At 49.7% G+C, this 22,590-nt stretch overlaps 2 protein-coding genes across 5 annotated transcripts; both read right to left on the reverse strand.

Annotated features, from left to right (window-relative positions):
- Positions 1–6,325: 6,325 nt before the first annotated feature.
- On the reverse strand, positions 6,326–15,531 carry ANP32E (acidic nuclear phosphoprotein 32 family member E). Of its 3 annotated transcripts, none has more exons than XM_039710138.1 (7): positions 15,360–15,531; positions 13,742–13,891; positions 12,666–12,788; positions 11,862–12,024; positions 11,009–11,163; positions 10,161–10,212; positions 6,326–8,955 (listed from the first exon to the last, which is right to left on the reverse strand). In XM_039710138.1, the coding sequence occupies exons 1-7, from the start codon at positions 15,411–15,413 to the stop codon at positions 8,891–8,893; spliced, it is 762 nt and encodes a 253-aa protein (XP_039566072.1). In that variant the 5' UTR covers positions 15,414–15,531; the 3' UTR covers positions 6,326–8,890. The 3 variants fall into 3 exon arrangements, with proteins under 3 accessions (XP_039566072.1, XP_039566071.1, XP_039566073.1); XM_039710137.1 differs by having other exon boundaries at positions 6,326–8,958; XM_039710139.1 differs by lacking the exons at positions 13,742–13,891; positions 15,360–15,531 and adding an exon at positions 13,238–13,408 and having other exon boundaries at positions 6,326–8,958.
- A 1,138-nt stretch (positions 15,532–16,669) lies between these two features.
- LOC120502590 lies at positions 16,670–22,061 on the reverse strand. 2 transcript variants are annotated; one of them, XM_039710140.1, is made up of 5 exons: positions 21,469–22,061; positions 19,487–19,555; positions 19,183–19,271; positions 18,749–18,871; positions 16,670–18,663 (listed from the first exon to the last, which is right to left on the reverse strand). In XM_039710140.1, exons 1-5 carry the CDS (start codon positions 21,809–21,811, stop codon positions 18,580–18,582), a joined length of 708 nt encoding a protein of 235 aa, XP_039566074.1. In that variant the 5' UTR covers positions 21,812–22,061; the 3' UTR covers positions 16,670–18,579. The 2 variants fall into 2 exon arrangements, with proteins under 2 accessions (XP_039566074.1, XP_039566075.1); XM_039710141.1 differs by lacking the exon at positions 21,469–22,061 and adding an exon at positions 21,286–21,422.
- Positions 22,062–22,590: the final 529 nt, after the last annotated feature.

The following is a 22,590-nucleotide window of genomic DNA, read 5'->3' on the forward strand; positions in this document are numbered from 1 at the left end:
GAACAGACTGAGGATGTTCCTGGTTTCCAGGAACACAAATTACCCAATTCACTCCAACTGGGTTTTGCTGTGACATGGGAGCTCACTCAAAACACACGGGGCGTAGAAGAAACACACACAGCACACACTTTACAGCAGAATAATTATGACTCATGGTGGTGACGAAGCTGAGAGACACAGATGTGATTCTGAAATGAGTGCAGAAAGGCACTTGCTGCAGGGACGCCTTAGCTTCAATTCAACATTAGCCAGGAGCTCCCTTCCAGCCTCAGATTCCTAATTAAACATGATTCCTGTCCTCAACACTCCCAGGGACAAGGATGTGACCAAGCCCCTCACAAATGGCCAGAAGATATCAGTGCTTCACCAAAGCAATGAGGAGCTCTGGCTGGCTGCTCCTCAGTCATCACTGGATTATTTTATTATATTATTTTTATTATTTTCCTTCTAGTCTAGAAGGAATTGCCCCTCAAACACCCCGTGTGAATCTGTTACATTCACACAGGAGAGACCAGCTCCTTTTCCAACATGAACCCACACTCTGGGGTCATTTTTTTTCCTAGAACAGAATCCTTTTCTCAGTGCCAGGAGTTCCCAGCTTTAATGTGTCCTGTGGTTTTCTGCTGGTTTGCTGTTGTGGCCAAACATTTATCTTTGGATTCTCCCTCATTTGTGCCAATTCAATTAGAAGCAACAGGAAGGACTTTCCTTGGCTATTTCTGGGGATAATAATAATTTTTTTAATTTTTTTTTCTAATGAGACACACTCAAAGCAGAAACCAAGCATACTATGAACTGTAATTTTAAAGTTTAAAACCAGAGGAGTATTCCCCAGGAGACTAGGAAAGACTTTCCTTGGCTATTTTTGGGGGGTAATTTTTTATTTTTTTTTTTCTAATGAGACACACTCAAAGCAGAAACCAAGCATACTATGAACTGTAATTTTAAAGTTTAAAACCAGAGGAGTATTCCCCAGGAGACCAAACTCTAACTCCCAACAGCAGCAGCAACAGGAATTTCCCTGCCCCAGGCTCTGCAGAGGGACATTTTCCATGTCCTGCCTCGAGCAGCTGCTGTCCCTGACTCTTTTTGTCCTATCCCATGGGTTTTGGTACCCCGGGGGAGCTGCATTCCTGACTCTCTATTTGTGCCAGTCGATCGATGAGCAAATGGGGACCACGAGTGTGCACATCTAACGTGACAGAGCAACCCCTGGCACAAGTGAGAGGCTCAGAAAGGGGTAAAAATAACCCCAGCATCGTTTTTTACCTCATCAATTCAGATCTCGTTCTTCGCTTCAGACCTTTGCAATGGGTATGACCAGTGAAAATGGTGTATTTTTAGCTCTGCTGCCAAAATCAACAACAGCTCTGTTTGCTGGGAAATGGGGCAGTTTTCATTCGGAGATTTCTCATTACTCCATCGTGCAGTTCAAAGGATTTCACAGTTTTCTCCAAGACCAAATTCCTGAATTCAAGGGATTCCACGAGAATGTTGGCTTCCCCATTCTCACATAAAAATATAGATGAGTAAAGCTGAATGTGAGCTGCCTGCGGGTTAGGCCTTGAGAGATCCTTGGGGTTTATATCCTTGGCAGTATGAGGTTTTTTAAATTAATTTCATTTGAGGGAGAATAAGGGGCGAAAAGACTAACTGGTCATTATGGAAAGTGCAGGAATGGCAAGACATAGTTCTAGCAGTTCTTGGTCACATTTTATACCAAAAAAATCCCTTTTTTGGAAGTCTGATTTGTGGGATTCCCAGATCACTCCCCTGACCCAGGCACCTTGGTCACAAAAATAACCCCAAATCCTTTCAGTACTGTGGCTGGGTTGAATTAACCTGGAGATGGGCAATGAGATGGGATGTAGGGATGTAATTGAGAGAGATTTGCCTTGGAACCTGCACATGCCACATTGCCCTGGGAAAGCAGAAGTGATTTGGGGAACGTCAGGAACTACATGGCAGCAGGAACTGCTTGAAAACACATTTTGGGGTTCCCTTGCTACTGGGCTTAACTAAGCAATCTAAAGAATTTTATGAGGAATTTCTTCTATATTTCACCCGATGCCTTTGTACCAAATCCTGGCTGAATTTACCCTTCCTCACGCGACGCTGACAGCCACCTTCGGGATCACTGTTTGTATTTTCGGGTTTTTTCTCCGCTTGGGACTCTGAACCGCGTTGTTTTCCATCACCGCAACGAAGTTCACACAACCCGAGGGGGAAAAGCCTCTCCCGAAGGCGTTGGGGTGGAAATGGGGCATTTCGGGTGGGAAGCACAAGCTGTTTTTGGGGGTGGAAACGGGACTTTGGGAGCGGCTTCCCCCCTCACCGCCGCCGTGAGGGGCCTGAGGGGCGGTGGGCGGGGCGCCGCGCGCGCGCGGGTGGCGGGAAGGCGGAACTGCGGCAAATCTCAGCCAATCAGCGGCGGGGTCGCGGCTCGGCCCCTGCCGCCCGCGGCCGGGGAGCCCCGTGGGTCGCGGTTTCCCGCGCTCGGGGGCCCCGCGCGCCCCCTCAGGAGGGTCCCCAATACCCCTCAGCAGATCATCAGAGAAAACATTCTCATCTCCCCAGTCTGTGCTTCAAAGCACACCTCAGACACAGAACTGAACAGCAGAAGCTTTTGGAGCTGCACGACTGCAGCAGGGTGGGTTGCACGGGAGGTGTGAGCACAGCCAGTGTCTGGCATTAAAAGTCAGCACTCAATTACATCCTTAAATCACTTCTGATTTACACAAAACAGGGCAAGACTTGACTTCCCAAGGCTGATCCTACAGCTTTTGGTGCGGATCCCCCGACAGTGATGCTGATGAAAGAACAGACTGAGGATGTTCCTGGTTTCCAGGAACACAAATTACCCAATTCACTCCAACTGGGTTTTGCTGTGACATGGGAGCTCACTCAAAACACACGGGGCGTAGAAGAAACACACACAGCACACACTTTACAGCAGAATAATTATGACTCATGGTGGTGACGAAGCTGAGAGACACAGATGTGATTCTGAAATGAGTGCAGAAAGGCACTTGCTGCAGGGACGCCTTAGCTTCAATTCAACATTAGCCAGGAGCTCCCTTCCAGCCTCAGATTCCTAATTAAACATGATTCCTGTCCTCAACACTCCCAGGGACAAGGATGTGACCAAGCCCCTCACAAATGGCCAGAAGATATCAGTGCTTCACCAAAGCAATGATGAGGAGCTCTGGCTGGCTGCTCCTCAGTCATCACTGGATTATTTTATTATATTATTTTTATTATTTTCCTTCTAGTCTAGAAGGAATTGCCCCTCAAACACCCCGTGTGAATCTGTTACATTCACACAGGAGAGACCAGCTCCTTTTCCAACATGAACCCACACTCTGGGGTCATTTTTTTTCCTAGAACAGAATCCTTTTCTCAGTGCCAGGAGTTCCCAGCTTTAATGTGTCCTGTGGTTTTCTGCTGGTTTGCTGTTGTGGCCAAACATTTATCTTTGGATTCTCCCTCATTTGTGCCAATTCAATTAGAAGCAACAGGAAGGACTTTCCTTGGCTATTTCTGGGGATAATAATAATTTTTTTAATTTTTTTTTCTAATGAGACACACTCAAAGCAGAAACCAAGCATACTATGAACTGTAATTTTAAAGTTTAAAACCAGAGGAGTATTCCCCAGGAGACCAAACTCTAACTCCCAACAGCAGCAGCAACAGGAATTTCCCTGCCCCAGGCTCTGCAGAGGGACATTTTCCATGTCCTGCCTCGAGCAGCTGCTGTCCCTGACTCTTTTCTATCCCATGGGTTTTGGTACCCTGGGGGAGCTGCATTCCTGACTCTCCATTTGTGCCAGTCGATCGATGAGCAAATGGGGACCACGAGTGTGCACATCTAACGTGACAGAGCAACCCCTGGCACAAGTGAGAGGCTCAGAAAGGGGTAAAAATAACCCCAGCATCGTTTTTTACCTCATCAATTCAGATCTCGTTCTTCGCTTCAGACCTTTGCAATGGGTATGACCAGTGAAAATGGTGTATTTTTAGCATGCAGCAGCTCTGCTGCCAAAATCAACAACAGCTCTGTTTGCTGGGAAATGGGGCAGTTTTCATTCGGAGATTTCTCATTACTCCATCGTGCAGTTCAAAGGATTTCACAGTTTTCTCCAAGACCAAATTCCTGAATTCAAGGGATTCCACGAGAATGTTGGCTTCCCCATTCTCACATAAAAATATAGATGAGTAAAGCTGAATGTGAGCTGCCTGCGGGTTAGGCCTTGAGAGATCCTTGGGGTTTATATCCTTGGCAGTATGAGGTTTTTTAAATTAATTTCATTTGAGGGAGAATAAGGGGCGAAAAGGCTAACTGGTCATTATGGAAAGTGCAGGAATGGCAAGACATAGTTCTAGCAGTTCTTGGTCACATTTTATACCAAAAAAATCCCTTTTTTGGAAGTCTGATTTGTGGGATTCCCAGATCACTCCCCTGACCCAGGCACCTTGGTCACAAAAATAACCCCAAATCCTTTCAGTACTGTGGCTGGGTTGAATTAACCTGGAGATGGGCAATGAGATGGGATGTAGGGATGTAATTGAGAGAGATTTGCCTTGGAACCTGCACATGCCACATTGCCCTGGGAAAGCAGAAGTGATTTGGGGAACGTCAGGAACTACATGGCAGCAGGAACTGCTTGAAAACACATTTTGGGGTTCCCTTGCTACTGGGCTTAACTAAGCAATCTAAAGAATTTTATGAGGAATTTCTTCTATATTTCACCCGATGCCTTTGTACCAAATCCTGGCTGAATTTACCCTTCCTCACGCGACGCTGACAGCCACCTTCGGGATCACTGTTTGTATTTTCGGGTTTTTTCTCCGCTTGGGACTCTGAACCGCGTTGTTTTCCATCACCGCAACGAAGTTCACACAACCCGAGGGGGAAAAGCCTCTCCCGAAGGCGTTGGGGTGGAAATGGGGCATTTCGGGTGGGAAGCACAAGCTGTTTTTGGGGGTGGAAACGGGACTTTGGGAGCGGCTTCCCCCCTCACCGCCGCCGTGAGGGGCCTGAGGGGCGGTGGGCGGGGCGCCGCGCGCGCGCGGGTGGCGGGAAGGCGGAACTGCGGCAAATCTCAGCCAATCAGCGGCGGGGTCGCGGCTCGGCCCCTGCCGCCCGCGGCCGGGGAGCCCCGTGGGTCGCGGTTTCCCGCGCTCGGGGGCCCCGCGCGCCCCCTCAGGAGGGTCCCCAGGCTGAGGGGGGGAAAGGAGCCCCGAGCCCTGAGGAAGGAAAAGGAGGGGAAGCAGCACCACTGGGAGGGGGAGATAAAGGCCGGGGAGGGAGCAAGAAGGAGTACAACAAGACAAAAGCCCCGGGAGAAGGAGGAGGAGGAGGAAGGAGCGGCATGGAGGAAGCCGCCCGCCGGCGCGGCTTCCCCTCACCGCAACAAAATGGAGGCTGTGCAAGGCTAGGGCCGCATCCCTCGGTTCCTGCCCAATTCCATCTCGAGACACCGGCAGCGACAGGTGCCTGGCGTTGTGGCAGCAGGTGAGCTGTGAAAACCAGAGGCTGGGGCAGGGAGGGCCGGTTCCACATCGTGAGGAGCCACACAGCAGGTTTTTCCTGGCTTTGAAGATGTGCCCACACACCACTGGAGCGTTCTCCTTCAGCAAAGTACTGCGTGGCAGTCTGGTTTTGCTTCACCCACCTGCAGCCCCAAAAGATGGATTTAATCTGTTTTAAAGTCATCCCAAACTTAGGTTCCCTGTTTGGCCCCAGATCCAGTGGGAAATGCCTGCAGAGGGTAAAGGTGTGGGGCTTCAGCTGGAACAGCAATTCTTCTCCACCCTTTAAATAAAATATTCCAGAAAGTCACCACCCATTTTTTGCCTAATTGCTCATCCAGCAGCAGAAAAGCCTGTTTGCCAAGGGCTTTCTCAAGTGCATCCAAGGGATTTTTGCCAGGAATGCTGGACTAATCCCAAGATAAAACAATGCTTTCTCTAGCTCGGGAGGAGCAGCAGGGGTTTTTTTAAACATTGTTCTTGTGTGAGGAATATTTCAGCACCAGACTTGGCTCAGGCTGCCAGGCACAAGGCAGGACCTGTGAAAAGCAAATCTCAAGACTCACCCAGACTTGGCTGTCTATGACATCTGTGTCAAACTCACCTGGAAACACTCAGGGAAGCATTCAGGTTTTCCAGAACATCCTTCCTCATGTTACCAAGGTCCACAAGTCCAAGTTCCATCCCCAGAAACACACACCATTCTGCAAATTTCCACCACATTTGAACACAACCACAAAGAAAATTCCCTTACTCCATTCCTTCCCAAAGGTGGACATACCCCGAGAAGTAATCCAATACAATAGTCTCAATTTATTTGAAATAATTCGGTTTGAAAACTTTTTAATTTAAAATTTACAGCACACATGGGGAGGAAACATGTTTTGTTACAACTAAAAGTTACCAGAAGAGTGCTGCAGGGCTGTTGTCTTTAATTTAACACTGTCATGGCTTTATTCAAAACACAGTTGCACAAAATCAGTTACTCCAAAGTTTCAGGAAAGAGTCGGAGAAGGAACCAAACCACACTATATACAGACTGCCATACAAAGAGCATTAAAATAGGACAAAACCTCTACAAAATATAAAACCCACCCTGACGTATTTGCATGAAAAGACCACCCACCAAGCAAAAAAGTTTCAAAAGTTATCTGGAGGCTCTGAATTCCTCGTTAAAAAACGCTGTTGCTGCATGCCGAGCGGAGGACACAGGACTGGGGATGGTGACACTGGGACAGATTCTTGGGCTCGTGAGGGGCTCGGGTTCCACGTGGTGGAACTGTGGCTGTTTGGGGAGTGGGAAGTCTGGCCTAGGGAAGGGCTGTCACCCCTCAGAGCTCTGGTCTCAGGAGCTGGACTCGCTTATCCAAACAAGCCCACATTATTTTAATCCATCAAAATAGACTCTTTTTTTCTTTTTTTTTTTTTTCCATTTAAAACTAATTTTATCTGCATCAGTAACAGTTAAGTAAAACCCTGACACGGAGGTGCTCTAACATACACACTTATAAATAACAAGTTTCAATCTAAGGACAATAAGCAAAAGGATGGGAAAACACTTTTTCTCTCAAAGCTGAGCACGGAGTGAGTGCCTCGCCCAGAGCCTTCAGGACATGACAACTATGCACTGACCCACCCAGGACTCATCACAAACACAGGACTTGGTTGTGGCTGCAAAGGAAGCCTCACCACAGCTTTTCTAGTGTCTTTAGAGAGATCTTTTAAAAAACACAAAGCCCAAGGAGTCAGTTGTTCCCGAGTGTACCGCCGCCCGCCAGACTCCGCTTCGAGGCCAGGAAGGTTCAGGAGAAACCCAGAGTTAAGGCTCTAGTTGGGGGGGAAAAAATCCACACACACAGGGAGTGGGGCTTTGAACTTGAACCCTGCATGATCTAAACTCCACCGAAGAGCTGGAGGTCACACTGAACTCGTGTGTGAAATTCCTAAGGGACATCCACAGGGAACCCGGTGATGAGGCCCAGGGATCTCCCTCCTCCCACCTGCAGGCTCTCCCCAGTTTCTGGCAGCTATCCACAGCCAGGACAGATACAAAAATAAGTCTCTGGAATAAAGCTGTGTGTGATATTTGGTTCAGGACCTAGGTGAGAAGATGTCAGTCAGTGTGATACCACAACTACGCTGTGTGAAAGCCAGATCACGCCTGAAGGAGGAATGCTGGAAGTGAAAATTTGTTTCCAACGGGAAAGATGATACATTGGGGCAGATTAGGAATTATAAAGGCTGCTAGATAAAAAGCTTCCTGACGTGTCTCTGCAGCCACTCAATGTAAACCCCCAAATATTCCCAACTGTTACACACAAACTGAGCGTTTTACAGCCAGATTTGAACAGTTTAAGAGGTGACGTGCAGAGAAGGGCCAACTTGGGTTCATTCTTCCCTTCAACAGTTCTAGAAAAGCTGAGGGGTGGAAAACAACACGCTTGGAGGAGTTACCCGTTCACTTCTGCATCAGAAATGCATATTTCATCTATTTTATACATTTTATAGCCATGAGTGGTGCAGAATTCCCAGAATGACAATGCAAGAGCAAAGTGAGTGAAAGTTTAACAAAGATTTCTGGCAAAAAGGTTTAAAACTACACATTAATTGCTTTGTTAATACCTGCAGTGACAATGGACTTGGGGGAAAATTTATGGATTGCAACCCTGTAAGGATCACAACTCTTTCAGTTTGCCAAAATACACCTTTGAAGGAATCTAGTGAATACTCCAAACACTGAACATTGGAGCAAGCAGGAAAACAAAAATATCTTCTGAAACCCACTAAGGCTTTACCCTGGAATACCCAAAATAGAGAGGAGCCTTAAAAAAAAAAAAATCACAAGAGTCACCTTTTAAAAAACCGAGACATGGGTGTCATCTAGTTGGGGGTTTCCAGTTGAATCCATGGAAAACTTGGCCTAGAGTCAACTGATTTAAGAGAGTGGGGAATTCACTGTAGAGCACTTTTCAGTTCAGCTTTTTAAGCATGAAAACTTGAAAATCCTGAATGAAAAACTCCCAATATTAAACCCATGGGACATGGGGTTGGATTCAGGGCTAACAATGACCAACACAGCAAGACTGTACGAAATCAAAGAGCTCCAAAGAAAAGTCTGGTGGGGGGAATTTGCCAATGGCTTCAGTGATTATAGGGCTGAAATTTGTTCTCTACAGAAGGTTCCCTATGGGCTATCAGAGCTTATCTGGAATGATAAAAGGGGCAGGAATAGTAAAACCACACTTCTGCTATAAAAAGTTAACATAGGATTTCTGTCAGGACATCTATGGTACATGGACATACAGAGCTGCATAATCACTATTGCGTCTTCCGTAACTGGAGAGTCTGGTCCTGCAAATTAATCCTCCTCTTCCTCGCCTTCATCCTCGGGCTCTCGTTTCCTCTTCTCCCCTCGGACACCCTCTGCTAGGGAGAGAGGGACACACACACAGCCCATTATGCTCAGCACTTACAGCCAGGGGAGGGGAATGGGGAGGAGTGTGTGGTGCAGGTGTGCTGCTGATGGAACATCCCAGCCCAGGATCCTGCACAGCATCCCGGGGATTCCTGTGGCAAAGGGACAGAACATCCCAGCCCAGGATCCTGCACAGCATCCCGGGGATTCCTGTGGCAAAGGGACAGAACATCCCAGCCCAGGATCCTGCACAGCATCCCGGGGATTCCTGTGGCAAAGGGCTGGATTTGGGTGGTGTTCCTGATGGAACATCCCAGCCAGGATCCTGCACATCCCAGGGATTCTGTGGCCAAGGCCGGGGCTGGGCGGTGTTCCTGATGGAACATCCCAGATCCAGGATCCTGCACATCCCAGATCCAGGATGCTGCACATCCCAGGGATTCTGTGGCCAAGGCCAGGTCTGGGTGGTGTTCCTGATGGAACATCCCAGATCCAGGATCCTGCACATCCCAGATCCAGGATGCTGCACATCCCAGGGATTCTGTGGCCCCCGTGGTGCTCCCAGATACAGCTGTGCGCTCTGCTGGTGGGAGCCCGCAGTGCAATGCTGCCCCAGCCAGTCCATTCATTCCCTGGCCAGTGGCCCATCCTGACTCCAGGATTTGTACCAAGTGAAGAATTCACTCTGCTCCTTCAGAAATACCGTTTTTGCAAGTGGAAAATCCAGCTCCCAAACCTGCTCCACTGAGCCCAGCGTGTGGAGGAGATGGGAGCTCAGCTGGGGAGAAATTCTGGGATTTGTCTTTACTAAGATGTGGAATTTTTTATTAAAAAACTTATTAAAAAATACTCCAGTAAGCCACTTCTTGCCAACAGAACTTTGTCCCTGTAGCAAATTGTTTATGGAGAAGCAGGATAAAGGAAAAGCTCCAGCTGCTCCTGGCTGCCAGGCTTTGCCAGCAGAGTCTCTGGTGCACTTGAGGGATATTTTCAATGTATGTTAATAACAAGATGCACAGCAGAGCCCCACTGCTCTCCATGTCAAAGAACAATTCCCAACTGCACAGCAGACAGTGCCTTTCCTTTCAGAAAACTGTTGTTTCTTCCTCACTTTTACTTTATTTTGTTTTTGTGTTAACGTGCATACCTCAAACCCACAAAAAATATAGAGAATTGATTGTTTCAGTCACAGCTTCAATACTTAAGCACTCACCTTCTTCCTCCTCATCACCTCCTTCAACGTAGTCATCATCATCCTCTTCATCCTGTACAAAAATTGGGAGACGTTTTTACAACTGCTGTTTATTGAAGTCTTGCTTCCAACAATGATCCCAAGCAGAAATCCAGGAATTTCCTGCACTTTCCCCACCAGGGCATCAGTCAGCCCTAGAGGCTCATTTCTTTGCTTTTCCCACTCTTCACTTGTTTAAGCCACCTCAAGGTTATTGAAAAATCAACTGTGAGAGAGATGCCAGCAGCTCTAGATTGCTTCTGAGCCCACAGTCAGTAAGGAAAAGGTGCATAACTCCTAAAACCAAGTGAGTTGTGTTGGTTTTTTTGTCTTGTTCTAAAGCTGATAGATGAGGAATGTAAACAAACAATCAGCTCCAGAGAATTCCACAAACCCAAGTCTTGCTTTTATATCCCTCTGCTTGATGGAATTTTGTACACAGGGGAGTGTGACAAGTCAAAATGGGGAAACAAGCCTCTGATAAAGGCCCTTGGAATACTGGAATTAAACCCACTCCACATTAACTCCATGACAGGAAGCAAACTTATCAAAGAACCAGCAGTGGCTGGCCACAGGAGCCTTCAATCCCAAACGGGGGTGCTGTTTTGGGGCACAAACCCCACACCAGGCACGTTCTCCTGTCGAGGCCCTGCAGCAGGAGAGGACCTGAGCAGGACCCAGGGCTTTTCTGCTGTCCTGTGATTTGTGTGACTAGTTCATAGCTACAAGAACTCCACTCATCCCCTCCTGAAAGGTGGCTGTTTTCTGTTCTCTGTAACCACAGGAGCTTCTCTTTGCTTCCTGCATTTGGCAGCATTTACAAACTTTACCTGAATTTCTTCTTTCATCAGGTATGAAAGACCAACTTCCTCCTCCTCTTCACCTTCACCCAAATCTGAAGCTCCATCATCTTCATCATCTTCCTCTTCATATTCTCCTGGAGGTCCAGCTTCATTCTCATCATCATCATCATCTTCATCCCCTTCTGAAGGACACACAAGTAAGACCAGAAGTTCAGTTCCATTCACTCCTCTCTGAGTATAGCAGGCTGGGCTAGCCCTAATAAGCTTTTTTCCTGAAGGATTTGGGGATTTTTATTTTTCTTCTAAATCCAGACAACACATGGGAAATACCATGATTGTAAACAAGTTAAATTTTGTCATTTTTTTTAAAGACTTTCAGTGCTTTTTCATCACAAGCTTAAAACTCTTGATGTCTGCAGCAGCTACAAATACAAACTCCTGCCAGCCCTAACAGCCCCCTTAAGGACTCCAACCAAGTTGGGACCAAAAGGAACTTTTTGGAACTAAAATTTGTATTATACTGAAGCAGGGGCCTGAAACTATTATGAAACCCTGTAAAATTGTAATTTTTTAATTCAAAATAGTGTCCATGTCCCCTTGCTCTGTATCACTCAGTGGCACAAAGGGCTTTGCTGCTGGCAACAAGAATATTTTTGTCTTTGCAAAAGTATCTTTAGTCCAATTCTCTTAAGCCCAGGTGGCTTCTGCAGGACTGGAACCCTGTTTTTGCTCTCAGTGCATTAATACCAAACAAACTCTGGCCTCTGCTCTTCAGGAGCACGAGCAGAATTGCACTTGTGTGCTCAGGAAGACCCTGCACTACACGGAGACCTTTATTCCAGCATCCCATCCCTGCCCCCAGTTTGTTTCAGGAAGTTACCATCATCATCATCTTCTGAGTCTGGTGCCTCGTTGTCCTCCTGGTCAAACCCATCCAGGTATGTGATCTGCTGGAGCAGCTCAAAGATGCTGTCCCTGTAGTCCTCAAGGTTTGTAATCTCACAGTTGAACAGGTCAAGACTCTTCAAATTCTTCAGGTTTTGCTGAAAATAAATGAAAAGGTTTGCTTTTTTCCCGTGGTGCTCCCAGATACAGCAGGGTGACAACCCAGGAATAACAGAATTGACTTTATCCTCATCCCTCGTTTCTAGTTAGAATTTTTCTCCCTCAAAGTTCAGCCAAAGTTGCTGGCAGCAGCCAAATCCCACCAAAGGCACTTGTGTGGAATAACTCCCAACCTTGGGGGGTGGGTTATGAGTTTGGACAGAAACCCCAATCATCCAGAAAAATGGGTGAATGGATCACCAGTGGCAGCTCCCTGCTCTGCTGCACTGTCCCACTCCTGGCTGTATCACACCTCTGAGTCACAGTTAAATGAAAACTCAGCAGACAAACACACCTTGATGAACAGCACAGGGGAATCAGCACCACACACCTTGGCTACTTTTTCTTCCAAGAAAAACCAAACCCTACCATCTCTGATTTGGGACATCCCATTCCTGACACATTTTCCAGCACTGGGGTTACACCTGCTGTCCTATAACCATGGCACTGAGTCTATCAAACCAGACCAACCACGAGACTGATTAACATTTGTACCAATCCACTGCAAAAATATTAAAGGTTCTTGATAAAAAATAGCACTTATTACATCTCCCCAGAGTCCCTCCCACTTCATACTCACAAGAGCTTCCACAGTGCCAAGATCTTTGATTTTGTTGCCACTTAGATTTAGATATGTGAGATTAGGACATCTCTCTGCAAGGACCTCCAGGCCTCCAGAAATGACATTGTCACTCAACTCCAGCTATTGTAGGGGAAAAAAAGAAATTAACAAATAGATTTTCAGCCTCAGATTCAGCTACATCATTAATTGTTCTCCCTTTAAGAATGTAATCACTTTTGAAGACTCACCCAAGGTAACAAGCTTTAGGTGTCAAAAAGCTCCTTTAAACTGAGAATTATAAACTGCTTCTTAGTCTTGTGGGTTTGGGCATCTCAGTTTTAAGTTACCAGGACTGGAGCTTATTGCCAGCATCGAGTGACCCAAGAACCTCTTACCAAGGATTTTTTATAGGTCCATAGCTGAACCTTCCCAATGCCCAAGCCATTACTGCCCCAAGAATCCCTGACCAAACCCTCGCCATAATTAACTGGAGACACCCAAAACCATTTCAAATACATTTCAGAGGCCCAGGAAGCACCTTCAGCACCACAGGAGTCCAGCCAAAGGCTCATCACCCCAAAGACACCCACCTTGCGCAGCTTACTCAACGTGGGCAGTTTGGCCAGCGATGTCAGCTCAACGTTGGCCATGCTGAGAAACTGCAGCTCCTTGAAGGAGTCGTTGAGCCCTTCGATCTCGCCGTTGCTGGAGCGGCAGTTATCGAGCACCAACTCTGTCACCTGCAAAGCAGCGAGCACACGTGGGTGTCACAGCAGCAAAGTCACCTGAAAGCCACCCCAGGGACGGCAGGTTTGGGGTTTCATTTAAAATCAGAGCAGGTTTCTGCCCTGAAATCGCCAGCACCCACCTCATTTTAAAATTATGCAGAATTATCCTGTTCTCTAAGCATGCGTTAAACTCTGCAAAAACTGCGACCTTCCCAATGCCCAAGCCATTATTGCCCCAAGAATCCCTGACCAAACCCAACTCACCACAATTAACTGGAGACACCCAAAATACATTTCAGAGGCCCAGGAAGCACCTTCAGCACCACAGGAGTCCAGCCAAAGGCTCATCACCCCAAAGACACCCACCTTGCGCAGCTTACTCAACGTGGGCAGTTTGGCCAGCGATGTCAGCTCAACGTTGGCCATGCTGAGAAACTGCAGCTCCTTGAAGGAGTCGTTGAGCCCTTCGATCTCGCCGTTGCTGGAGCGGCAGTTATCGAGCACCAACTCTGTCACCTGCAAAGCAGCGAGCACACGTGGGTGTCACAGCAGCAAAGTCACCTGAAAGCCACCCCAGGGACGGCAGGTTTGGGGTTTCATTTAAAATCAGAGCAGGTTTCTGCCCTGAAATCGCCAGCACCCACCTCATTTTAAAATTATGCAGAATTATCCTGTTCTCTAAGCACACGTTAAACTCTGCAAAAACTGCCACCTGACCCCAAAACTCCACGGACAGAGGACACTGGTGCAGCTCCCCACAGAAGCACTGCAGCCAACCAACTGCTGACTTCTCCTCATCATTTAACTGTGCATAACCAAACTCATAAAACCAGTTTCTCTCTGAACCTAAAACCTTCTGACTCCAGATTATTTTCCCAGAGAGTCCCAGAGGTTAATGAAGCCCAAATAAATAATTTCCTTGTGCCCAAGCCACTCAATAATCAATACAGGTCACGTACTTGGAGAAGCAGCAACAAGAAGCAGCCAATTAATTTTAAATTATTTTACCTAGAGTAGAACATCCACTTGGTAAAGGACAGGCACAAGGTGACTCTTCCCTGCACACTAACAAAATTTTAGGAGTGCTGCTGACCCCAAGCACCACGAGGCCAGCTTCCCACTATCCCTTCATTTTTTTATTAAAATACACCCCTTATTCCACACAGACACCAAATTTTAAGGCAAGCTGCCGGGGAGAGAGGGAGGTTCCCAGCTTCATCCCCAGCAGCTGCACGCTGGCAGCGCGACGAGGCCTCTCCGGCTACCTGCCACCCGCAAACACCACTGCCCGCGTTAAACCGACACCTCCGGCAGCTTTTTCCCCCCAAAAAAACCCCACGTGCGGCGGGTCAGGGAAAGCGAAAGTCGCAGGACTTCACTCTTGGGGCGAAGCGGGCGCGGGTTTCCCCAGCGGCGGAGCGGGGAGCGCCGCTCCGGAGCCCCGGGAACAGAGGGCCGGCCGCGCACGTGCGCTCCCGCCTTGCCACGGGATCGGGGCTTTTTAAAATAATTTTTAAAATTTTTTTTTGTTTTTTTTCCTAAAAAGTGGAAAGTTGGAAGCGCGGCGGCGGGAGCGCGAGAGGTATGGGGACCCCACGGCGCGCCCGGCGGGGCGGCGGGCGCGGGAAAGAACGTTAATTATACTAATTAAAGGCGCCGGGATGAGCGGCGGGCCGCGGCCGGGGGAAGCGGCGCCGTGACCTGTTTACTGCGGCCGGGGGAAGCGGCGGATTAACGCCGGGGGAAGCCGAGGCCGCCGCGGCCCCCGGGAACTTCGGGGCACCCCGAGAGAGGCGGCGGAGGGGGAACGAGGGGGGCCGCGGTCCCGGGGCCGCGCCGGAAGCGCCGCCCGCGCCCCGCCGGGCCCTGCGCCACGGCTGACCCAGATTCGGCAGCGGTGCCGCCGGGCCTGCGCGGCCCGAGGCGGCAGCCACGGCCCCACGGGGCGCGGGGAGCGCGCCCCACCGGCCCCGCCGCCCCTCACCTTCTCGGGGGCCCGGTTCCGCAACTCCAGGTTGATGCGCTTCTTCATCTCCATTGCCCCCCCCTCCCGCGGTTCCGCACTGGCGAGGGAGGGTGGCCGAGAGCGGCCGCGAGGGTCGCTGCGGCTGCGGCGGGCGCCGGGAGCGCGCCGGGAGTGGGTCGGGGGTCGCCGGGGCCTCGCGGATCTGGGGTAGGCGGGGGTCGGGGGTCGCAGGTCTGGAGGAGCCGCGGCTCTGAGGGGCTCAGAGCTCTGAGGGGGTCGCGGCTCTGAGGGGGTCGGGGCTCTGTGGGGGCCGCACCGGCCCGGGGGTCGCGGCTCTGAGGAGCTCACGGCTCTGAGGGGCTCAGGGCTCTGAGGGGGTCGCGGCTCTGTGGGGGCCGCACCGGGCCGGGGGTCGCGGCTCTGAGGGTGTCGCGGCTCTGGGCTGGGCGGGGGTCGGGAGTCGCGACTCTGAGGAAGTCGGGGCTCTGAGGAAGTCGGGGCTCTGAGGGGGCCGCACCGGCCCGGGGGTCGCGGCTCTGAGGAGCTCACGGCTCTGAGGGGCTCAGGGCTCTGAGGGGGTCGCGGCTCTGTGGGGGCCGCACCGGGCCGGGGGTCGCGGCTCTGGGGTGGGCGGGGGGCAGGGGTCGCAGCCTTGGGGGTCTCGGTTCTGAGGGGGTCGCGGCCACCGCAGGGTTGGGGAGGGGAGGCAGGCTCGCGCAGCTGGGCAATCACCCAATTCCTAAAATCTGAGCCACTCAGGGTGGATAGATGAGGCTCACATCCCGCTCAGGGGGATTTGTATCCCCCTCGGGTTGTATATATGGGATTTATAACCCCCTTGGGATGTATAGATGGGATTTATATTTCCCTCTAGTTGGATACACGTAATTTAGATCTCCCCCAGTGGATAGACGGGATTTATATCCCTATGGAAATTCTTTTCCTGTTTAATAATGAATGAATGTTTCTCTATTGAAGCTTTTCTCCTGGAAAATGATCCTTGAAAAGAGCCTGCGAGCCACTGATATCCCTCATGCCCAGGCAGGACAATTCTGGGACAAACAGTTCTAAATATTTACATATTGACTCTTTTAACTTTGGAGACACAAATAACCGGAGACATTTTGGCAGCATGGTGACAGAATTTAAGAACAAAACAAAACAAAACAAAAACCAACAACCCAACATGGGAATTTCGGGGTTGTTCCAGCTTTGTGTAAACTCCATGGAGAAAATATTTCTGGATGGTTTGATAACGAGCTGCTGCAAAACACCAGAGACCTGGAGAGCCCTCTGCTTGCTTCCTACCAGGAGGTAACTGGGAAAGGTTCTCACAACTGCAGGGAAAATCCTCTTTGTGTTAAAGCTGCTTATTAAATCCCAGGGGTTTGCCAGGAGAGCTGGGTGGCTGCTCGTGGAGACAGTGGCCATGGAGCCACCGCCACCCTCTGAGTGGGGGGAAGAGGGTAAATCTAGGAAAGGAGCTTGTGAAAGAGCCAGGAGGATGGATTTTGGGACTAAAGAGGTTTGGGTGGATAGTCCCAGCTTTGGGAGCAGAGAGGGCATGTCCAGCTGTCCATCCGTGTTGTGTTTGGACATTGCTGTCCCAAAACACCGCTGGAAGGTGAGGATTTGGTTTGAGGATTTGCTCTGGGAGTGATTCAATTTATAGTTAGGCAGGTTACAACAAACTGGTTTATTTTCTGTGTCTGCATTAGAGGGATGGTTTGTAGCAATGAACTCACCACCTTCATCCACATCTTTTATTTGCCTTTAATTGCTTTTTACTCCACTCCAGGGTTGGAAATCTCACTGCTGTGTGATCCTGAATAATTTCCCGGGGCGTTCTCGGCTTTTCTCAATCCACCTTTGTGGCAGCACAGAGCCAGGAGGTGGCACTGCCAGGCAGCACATCCAGTCTCACTCCTGCTGCTTCTGAATATTTCGAGCTTTTTACTTCCCAGTTTTCTTCTTTCCAAGGCTGGGGGAGGGATATCCTGGGAATTGTGAGCTGCTCCTCGAGGTGGGCAGGATGGGTCGTACCTGCCCTGGGAGATTCCCCCGGGGTCTGGAGGTGTCTGGAGGGATCCCTGAGGGCTGTGACCACGAGTCTCCTGTTGGCCTGACTCAACAGCCCTTGGCTTGACTCAGCCTCTTTTGTCCTGGGTACACCTGGGCCAGTTTTCCGTCTCTCCTTCCTGCTAACTCTCCCAAGGAAAAGCAACGTAGGCACCGAGTGTGGGATTGCACTTGTTTCCCTAAAAAGGAATTTAACTCTGATTTCCTGACCAAGCCCACCCATTTCTGCAACAGTTTGCTCTCCATGGGGGGGTGGGAGGTTTTCTGGTCCATCTTGTCCCAGATATTGTGGATGTTTCTAGAAAATAAACAGTGTGAAGAGCAGTTCTGGAAGAAACAAAGTTGGAACCTCCTGGCTGGGTTTAGAGGCTCGAGAAAATCCCTCTGGCAGGACAAGCACTGCACTCATTGTTTGTGTATTCCAGTTCTGGATTATTTACCATGAGACACCATGCACCAGGTGTTGGGGATTTTATTGGCAGAGGTTCTTATCTACAGCAGAATCTGAGGAAACAGGAAAGGCCTGAAGCTTGCTGAGCTCTCCGTGCTCACACCGGCCCTCCAGCAAAACCTTCAGACACAAAGTCTCAGCAGTTCTGGAACACAGACAACGCCTCGTGGAGAGGATGTCATCATCAACATCTGACAATGTCCTGGTCACCATCCCAGACACAGCGTCTGGGACGAGGGGAAAAGGTGAGCAGAGCGTGGCAGGACCAGGCTTGGGTGTCCCTGAGATGTTGGAGAGCTCCAGTGGGAAAAGTTGGCCAGGTGGGATGGAGCGTTGGAGGAACCTGGGCAGGAGGGTGGAACCAGCAGGTCTGTGAGGTTCATCCCAACCCAAACCATTCCAGGGCTGTATGGAACAGGGTGTTTGGGTGGAGCCTGGCTGCTTGCACCCTGAAGGTCCGGCTGAATGCCAAGGTCGTTGGGGAAATGCCCTGGAAAGCCTCTCCAGGCCATCAGTGGGGTCAGAGCTGCTGGAGAGTTCCCTGGCCTCCCAGCTGGATGGGCTGTTATCTGCCTGGAAGGGCTTGTTATCTTTCCATTGTTTTGGAAAGTTGCTGCTTCAGAAGGAATTGGATTTCCCTGGGTTGAAGGACACACTTTGAGTGAGTGGTTGAAATCCCAGAGTACCTTTGGAGAAGGAGTCTGGGGGTCATAGCAGGAGACCCAGGAAGCTGAGGAGGATGATGAGGGTGAGGTGGCCCTGCAGGGATGATCCCAATGACTCCTGAAAATCCTGGTGAATCAAGGAGAATAAATCAGTCAGAAAGTCCCATGGGCTAAAAGCCTGTGGCAGAGCTCCTGAGCTGACAGGCACCCACCTGGCTGTCCTTGGCATCCCTAGAAACCCCTGGAGCACTTGTATCTGGTGATCCTGAAACCTCAGTGGTGGCATTCTCTTCTGAAAGCCACTTCTCCCAGTCCATGTCTCCAATGGTGTTTGTCTGGATGTGGAGAGAAAGAAATAACCTGGTATGTCACAGCATAGGATTAACTCCTATGCAGAGAGATCTCTCCTTGGGATGGCTTTGATGGTATTTAATTGGGAAAAGAAGGAATTTCCCATTGTTCCTGTGAAAACTGGAGAAATAAATCCCAACTCAAACCATTCCATGATTGCTGTTCATGGACACTCTACCCAAACTCACTTGATTCATTCTGTGGTCTAAAAATCAGCAGGTTTAATCCATTTATTTTTCGTTGTGGCAGAGATTTGGGTGAGGACAACCTGTTTTGTAGGGGAATACCAACTCACCTCATATGAATCAAACTCGTACACATACGTGCCAGGGGTTGCTGTGATGTTGTCGTAGTAATAATCTTCTGTGGAATAATACTCATCACCTGGAATGGAAACAGCTCCAGGTGAGGTGGCACTGTGGGGACTGGGGTCCTGTGAGTCCCTCCCCCATGTCCTGGGTTGTGAGCTTTTCCCCCTGTGTAACTCAAATTAATCTGGACAACTCAGATAAATCCCCTCCCAGCCCCGCTTATCCCAACTCCCTCCCGTGGCTTGTGGAAAATGGTAAAAATGCTTTAAAAAAAAAGACATTTCTTACTTAAATGAGCTAGGTATTCGTATAAATCCTGTGCAATCTCCTCCATGTCATCTTTGACCTCTGCCTTCCCTGAAAGCAAAGGAACAACCAATGGATGAGCACGAGGAGCCTGGGGTCGAGCCGTGGGCGTGGGGTCATGGGAAGCTTCATTGGTTTGGTGCTGCTTTGGGCAAAACCTCTTTCCTCTGGGACTAATGGATTTGCAACCTGACCCACAATAGATCCCAACTAAAGGTGTGGGAGGTCAGAGCAGAGCTGGGGTTTTCCTTGGTTTTGGGTGTGGATGTGCTGGAAGTGAGAGGTGCAGTGGTGGGGATGGAGCCTCTGCTGTGCTCCTGCAGCCCAGACCCAGCGCTGGGCTGGATCCCCCCTGGGATGAGCCTCTCATCCAGGATCCAGCTGCTCCAGTGCCTTTGGCTGCCACGGGCTCACGAGGGACCCTCACGTTTTCTTAGGGCTGAGCCACTATACATAAATTCTGACCCATGTGACATTGTCACAGTTGGAGGGAGTGGCTCATTCCCTATTCTAAACATTCCCCATTACAAACATATTCCTGTGTCTTTTCTTGGGGTTTTCTTGGGTTTTTTAAAAGCAAATTAATTGGGAATATTAATGTTCTAATAGTCACAGATCCATACACTAAGATACTAATGAGAATGGCAGATATGGAATAATATTTTTATAGTTTGATACTCATTTATAGTCACAAATTAGATAATTATAATGTTGTCATTATCAATTACACCCTTAATAGCTGGAATGATGCTGTCAGTCATGCCCAGTGCCAGCTGTAGCTCCAGGTCCCTCTGCAAACCCTCCCACTTCTTCCTCTCATATCCCTGACTTTCTCAGCACTGGCAAAACCAGTGGGGGAAGCCCAGATCCCAAAATCCTCATTAGGGAATTCTCTGTAAACAGTCCCTGATGCTGAAGATTCCAGCTGGAATCGGGGCTCTGCAGGAGGAACACAGCCCAGCCTCACACTGACCTGTCCCACTCCCACCCTGAGCTTTTGGGGACATTTGGGCTGAAATTGGGACCTGTCCCCCCTTCCCACGCTCATCCTCTGGCAGTGCTCCAGCAGCGCTGAGCCCTGGGGCACCTTCTCCCCTGCACGGAGCTTTCCCAGAAAATCACCGAGCTGGCTCTCTTCACACTGCAATCCCACTAAGAATAACAGGGCAAGCCTGTCCTGAAAAGAGCTCCCAGCCGGGAATCCCCTCCTGATGTTTCGTGTTTGAATCTGTTCCTTCGCTGAAGAGAAGAGAAAGGGGAAGAGAGAAGCGCTTGGGCATGGCAGAGCTCAGTTTCCAGTTCCCCTCAGCCGGTGCTGCTCTGACCTCACCTTCCCAGAGGTGGGGGAATATCGTGCTCATCCCCAAGCAGCTCCACATTGGGGTTTTCCTCCCTCAGAACCCTGATTCTGCTCTTCCCCATCTCAAATTGCCCACATAACTCTCAGGAAATCCTGTTGGGGTTTTTTCTCCGTGTCTCCTAATAGCTCCCAGCTGGACTTTGCAAATGATTTGAACACAATGCGGGAAACGTTCACTACCCTACTGTTCTCCAAGCAGAGGCTTTATGAAACTTTCAGTAATTTACATCGTGTATTCCCGCTGGTTTTTCCCCTTTCTCCAAGAAAATCCCCCCAAGATCTTTCAGCCTCCAGATCCCCACCTCTCAACAACCCCGCGGCATCCTAGGAGTGTGAGAACAATCAAAGCAGCGAGCTAAAAATCAAATTACCCTTAGAAAACCCTGGGGAAAAAAAAGAAAAACCCGGAGAATTGATTTACCCGGCAAGGACTGAAGGACCAGGAGCACCGCGATGCAGAAATTCATCGTCCTCCTGCCGGAGCGGCGCCGCTTCTGCTCCGTGGGACCTTGCGGAGCCTTTCCACCGAAAGCAGGAAATGACTCGGGGGGGTTGAGCCGAGCAAAGCTCCTCGGTGGCGTGGGAGGGCGGAGAGTTGATTTACCCGGCAAGGACTGAAGGACCAGGAGCACCGCGATGCAGAAATTCATCGTCCTCCTGCGGGAGCGGCGCCGCTTCTGCTCCGTGGGACCTTGCGGAGCCTTTCCACCGAAAGCAGGAAATGACTCGGGGGGGTTGAGCCGAGCAAAGCTCCTCGGTGGCGTGGGAGGGAGCCCGGGTTGTGCCCGGGACCGGAGCAGCCGGGCCGAGCGCGTCCCGTGCGGGCTCCGCGCCGCCGCTCCGCCGGTGGAAGTTTCCCGTTGCAGAGGCGTTTCGGACGGCTCAATTGCAAATCTTGGGAAGTTTTCCCCCCCTGGGAGGGTTAGTGCCGCTGGATGAGCTCTCATATGGAGAGAGGATGGTTTTGATTATGTTCTAAGCAGAGCTATAAATAGCGAATTCTTCAGGGAGAGAGGGCAGTGATGCTGACTGGGAGGCAGAGCCAGTCCTGACTTCCCGTACAATCTTGGGGGATTTTTTTTATTTTGGCTTCATTTCCCCTTGCCGTGCCTCAGTTGCTTCGTCAGGAGGAAGAAACATGAAAGGTCATAGATTTATTTTATTTTATAGTGGGTAAAAACACCCTGGGGAGGAGGTGATAGCAGAGCTCCTGCGAGGAGCTGGCGGGATCCAGGTGGAAATGGGTGCAGACCAGAGGAGGAAGGAAAAGGGGAAGCAAACGAGGCAGAGCTGTAAAATCAACATTTTGGTGACTCATAAAGATGAAGAAAGCCAGGAAAGAGCAAGATGAGTCTTGCATAGTGCAGGAGGAGCTCCCTTGTGGGGTGCAGGGCCATGGAATCATGGAAGGGGTTGGGAGTGGCCTCAAAGCTCATCTCATCTATTGCTGATTTTAAACCAAAGATTTCTGTGGATTTTAAGCATTCTAATCAATTGTAATCAAAAATTCCCCAAAGCAGACTTTTTTTTTCTTTTTAATATATCAAGAGTGGACCCAACTGAGGAATTTTTGCAGCACATTCCAAAGCTGGTTCCCAGCCTCCCTGGGCTCCCCTGTGCTTTGCAGAAGGAGCTTCCCCCATCTGTAGGGAGATGTTTGGCAAGGGGTTAAGTGTCCAGGAATGCTGAGCAGGAAGTGAATCTCTTCAAATCCTCCTCTCCACAC

This window comes from Passer montanus, unplaced genomic scaffold (assembly GCF_014805655.1).
Source record: "Passer montanus isolate IOZ18808 unplaced genomic scaffold, ASM1480565v1 scaffold224, whole genome shotgun sequence".
NCBI classification, from domain to species: Eukaryota; Metazoa; Chordata; class Aves; order Passeriformes; family Passeridae; genus Passer; species Passer montanus.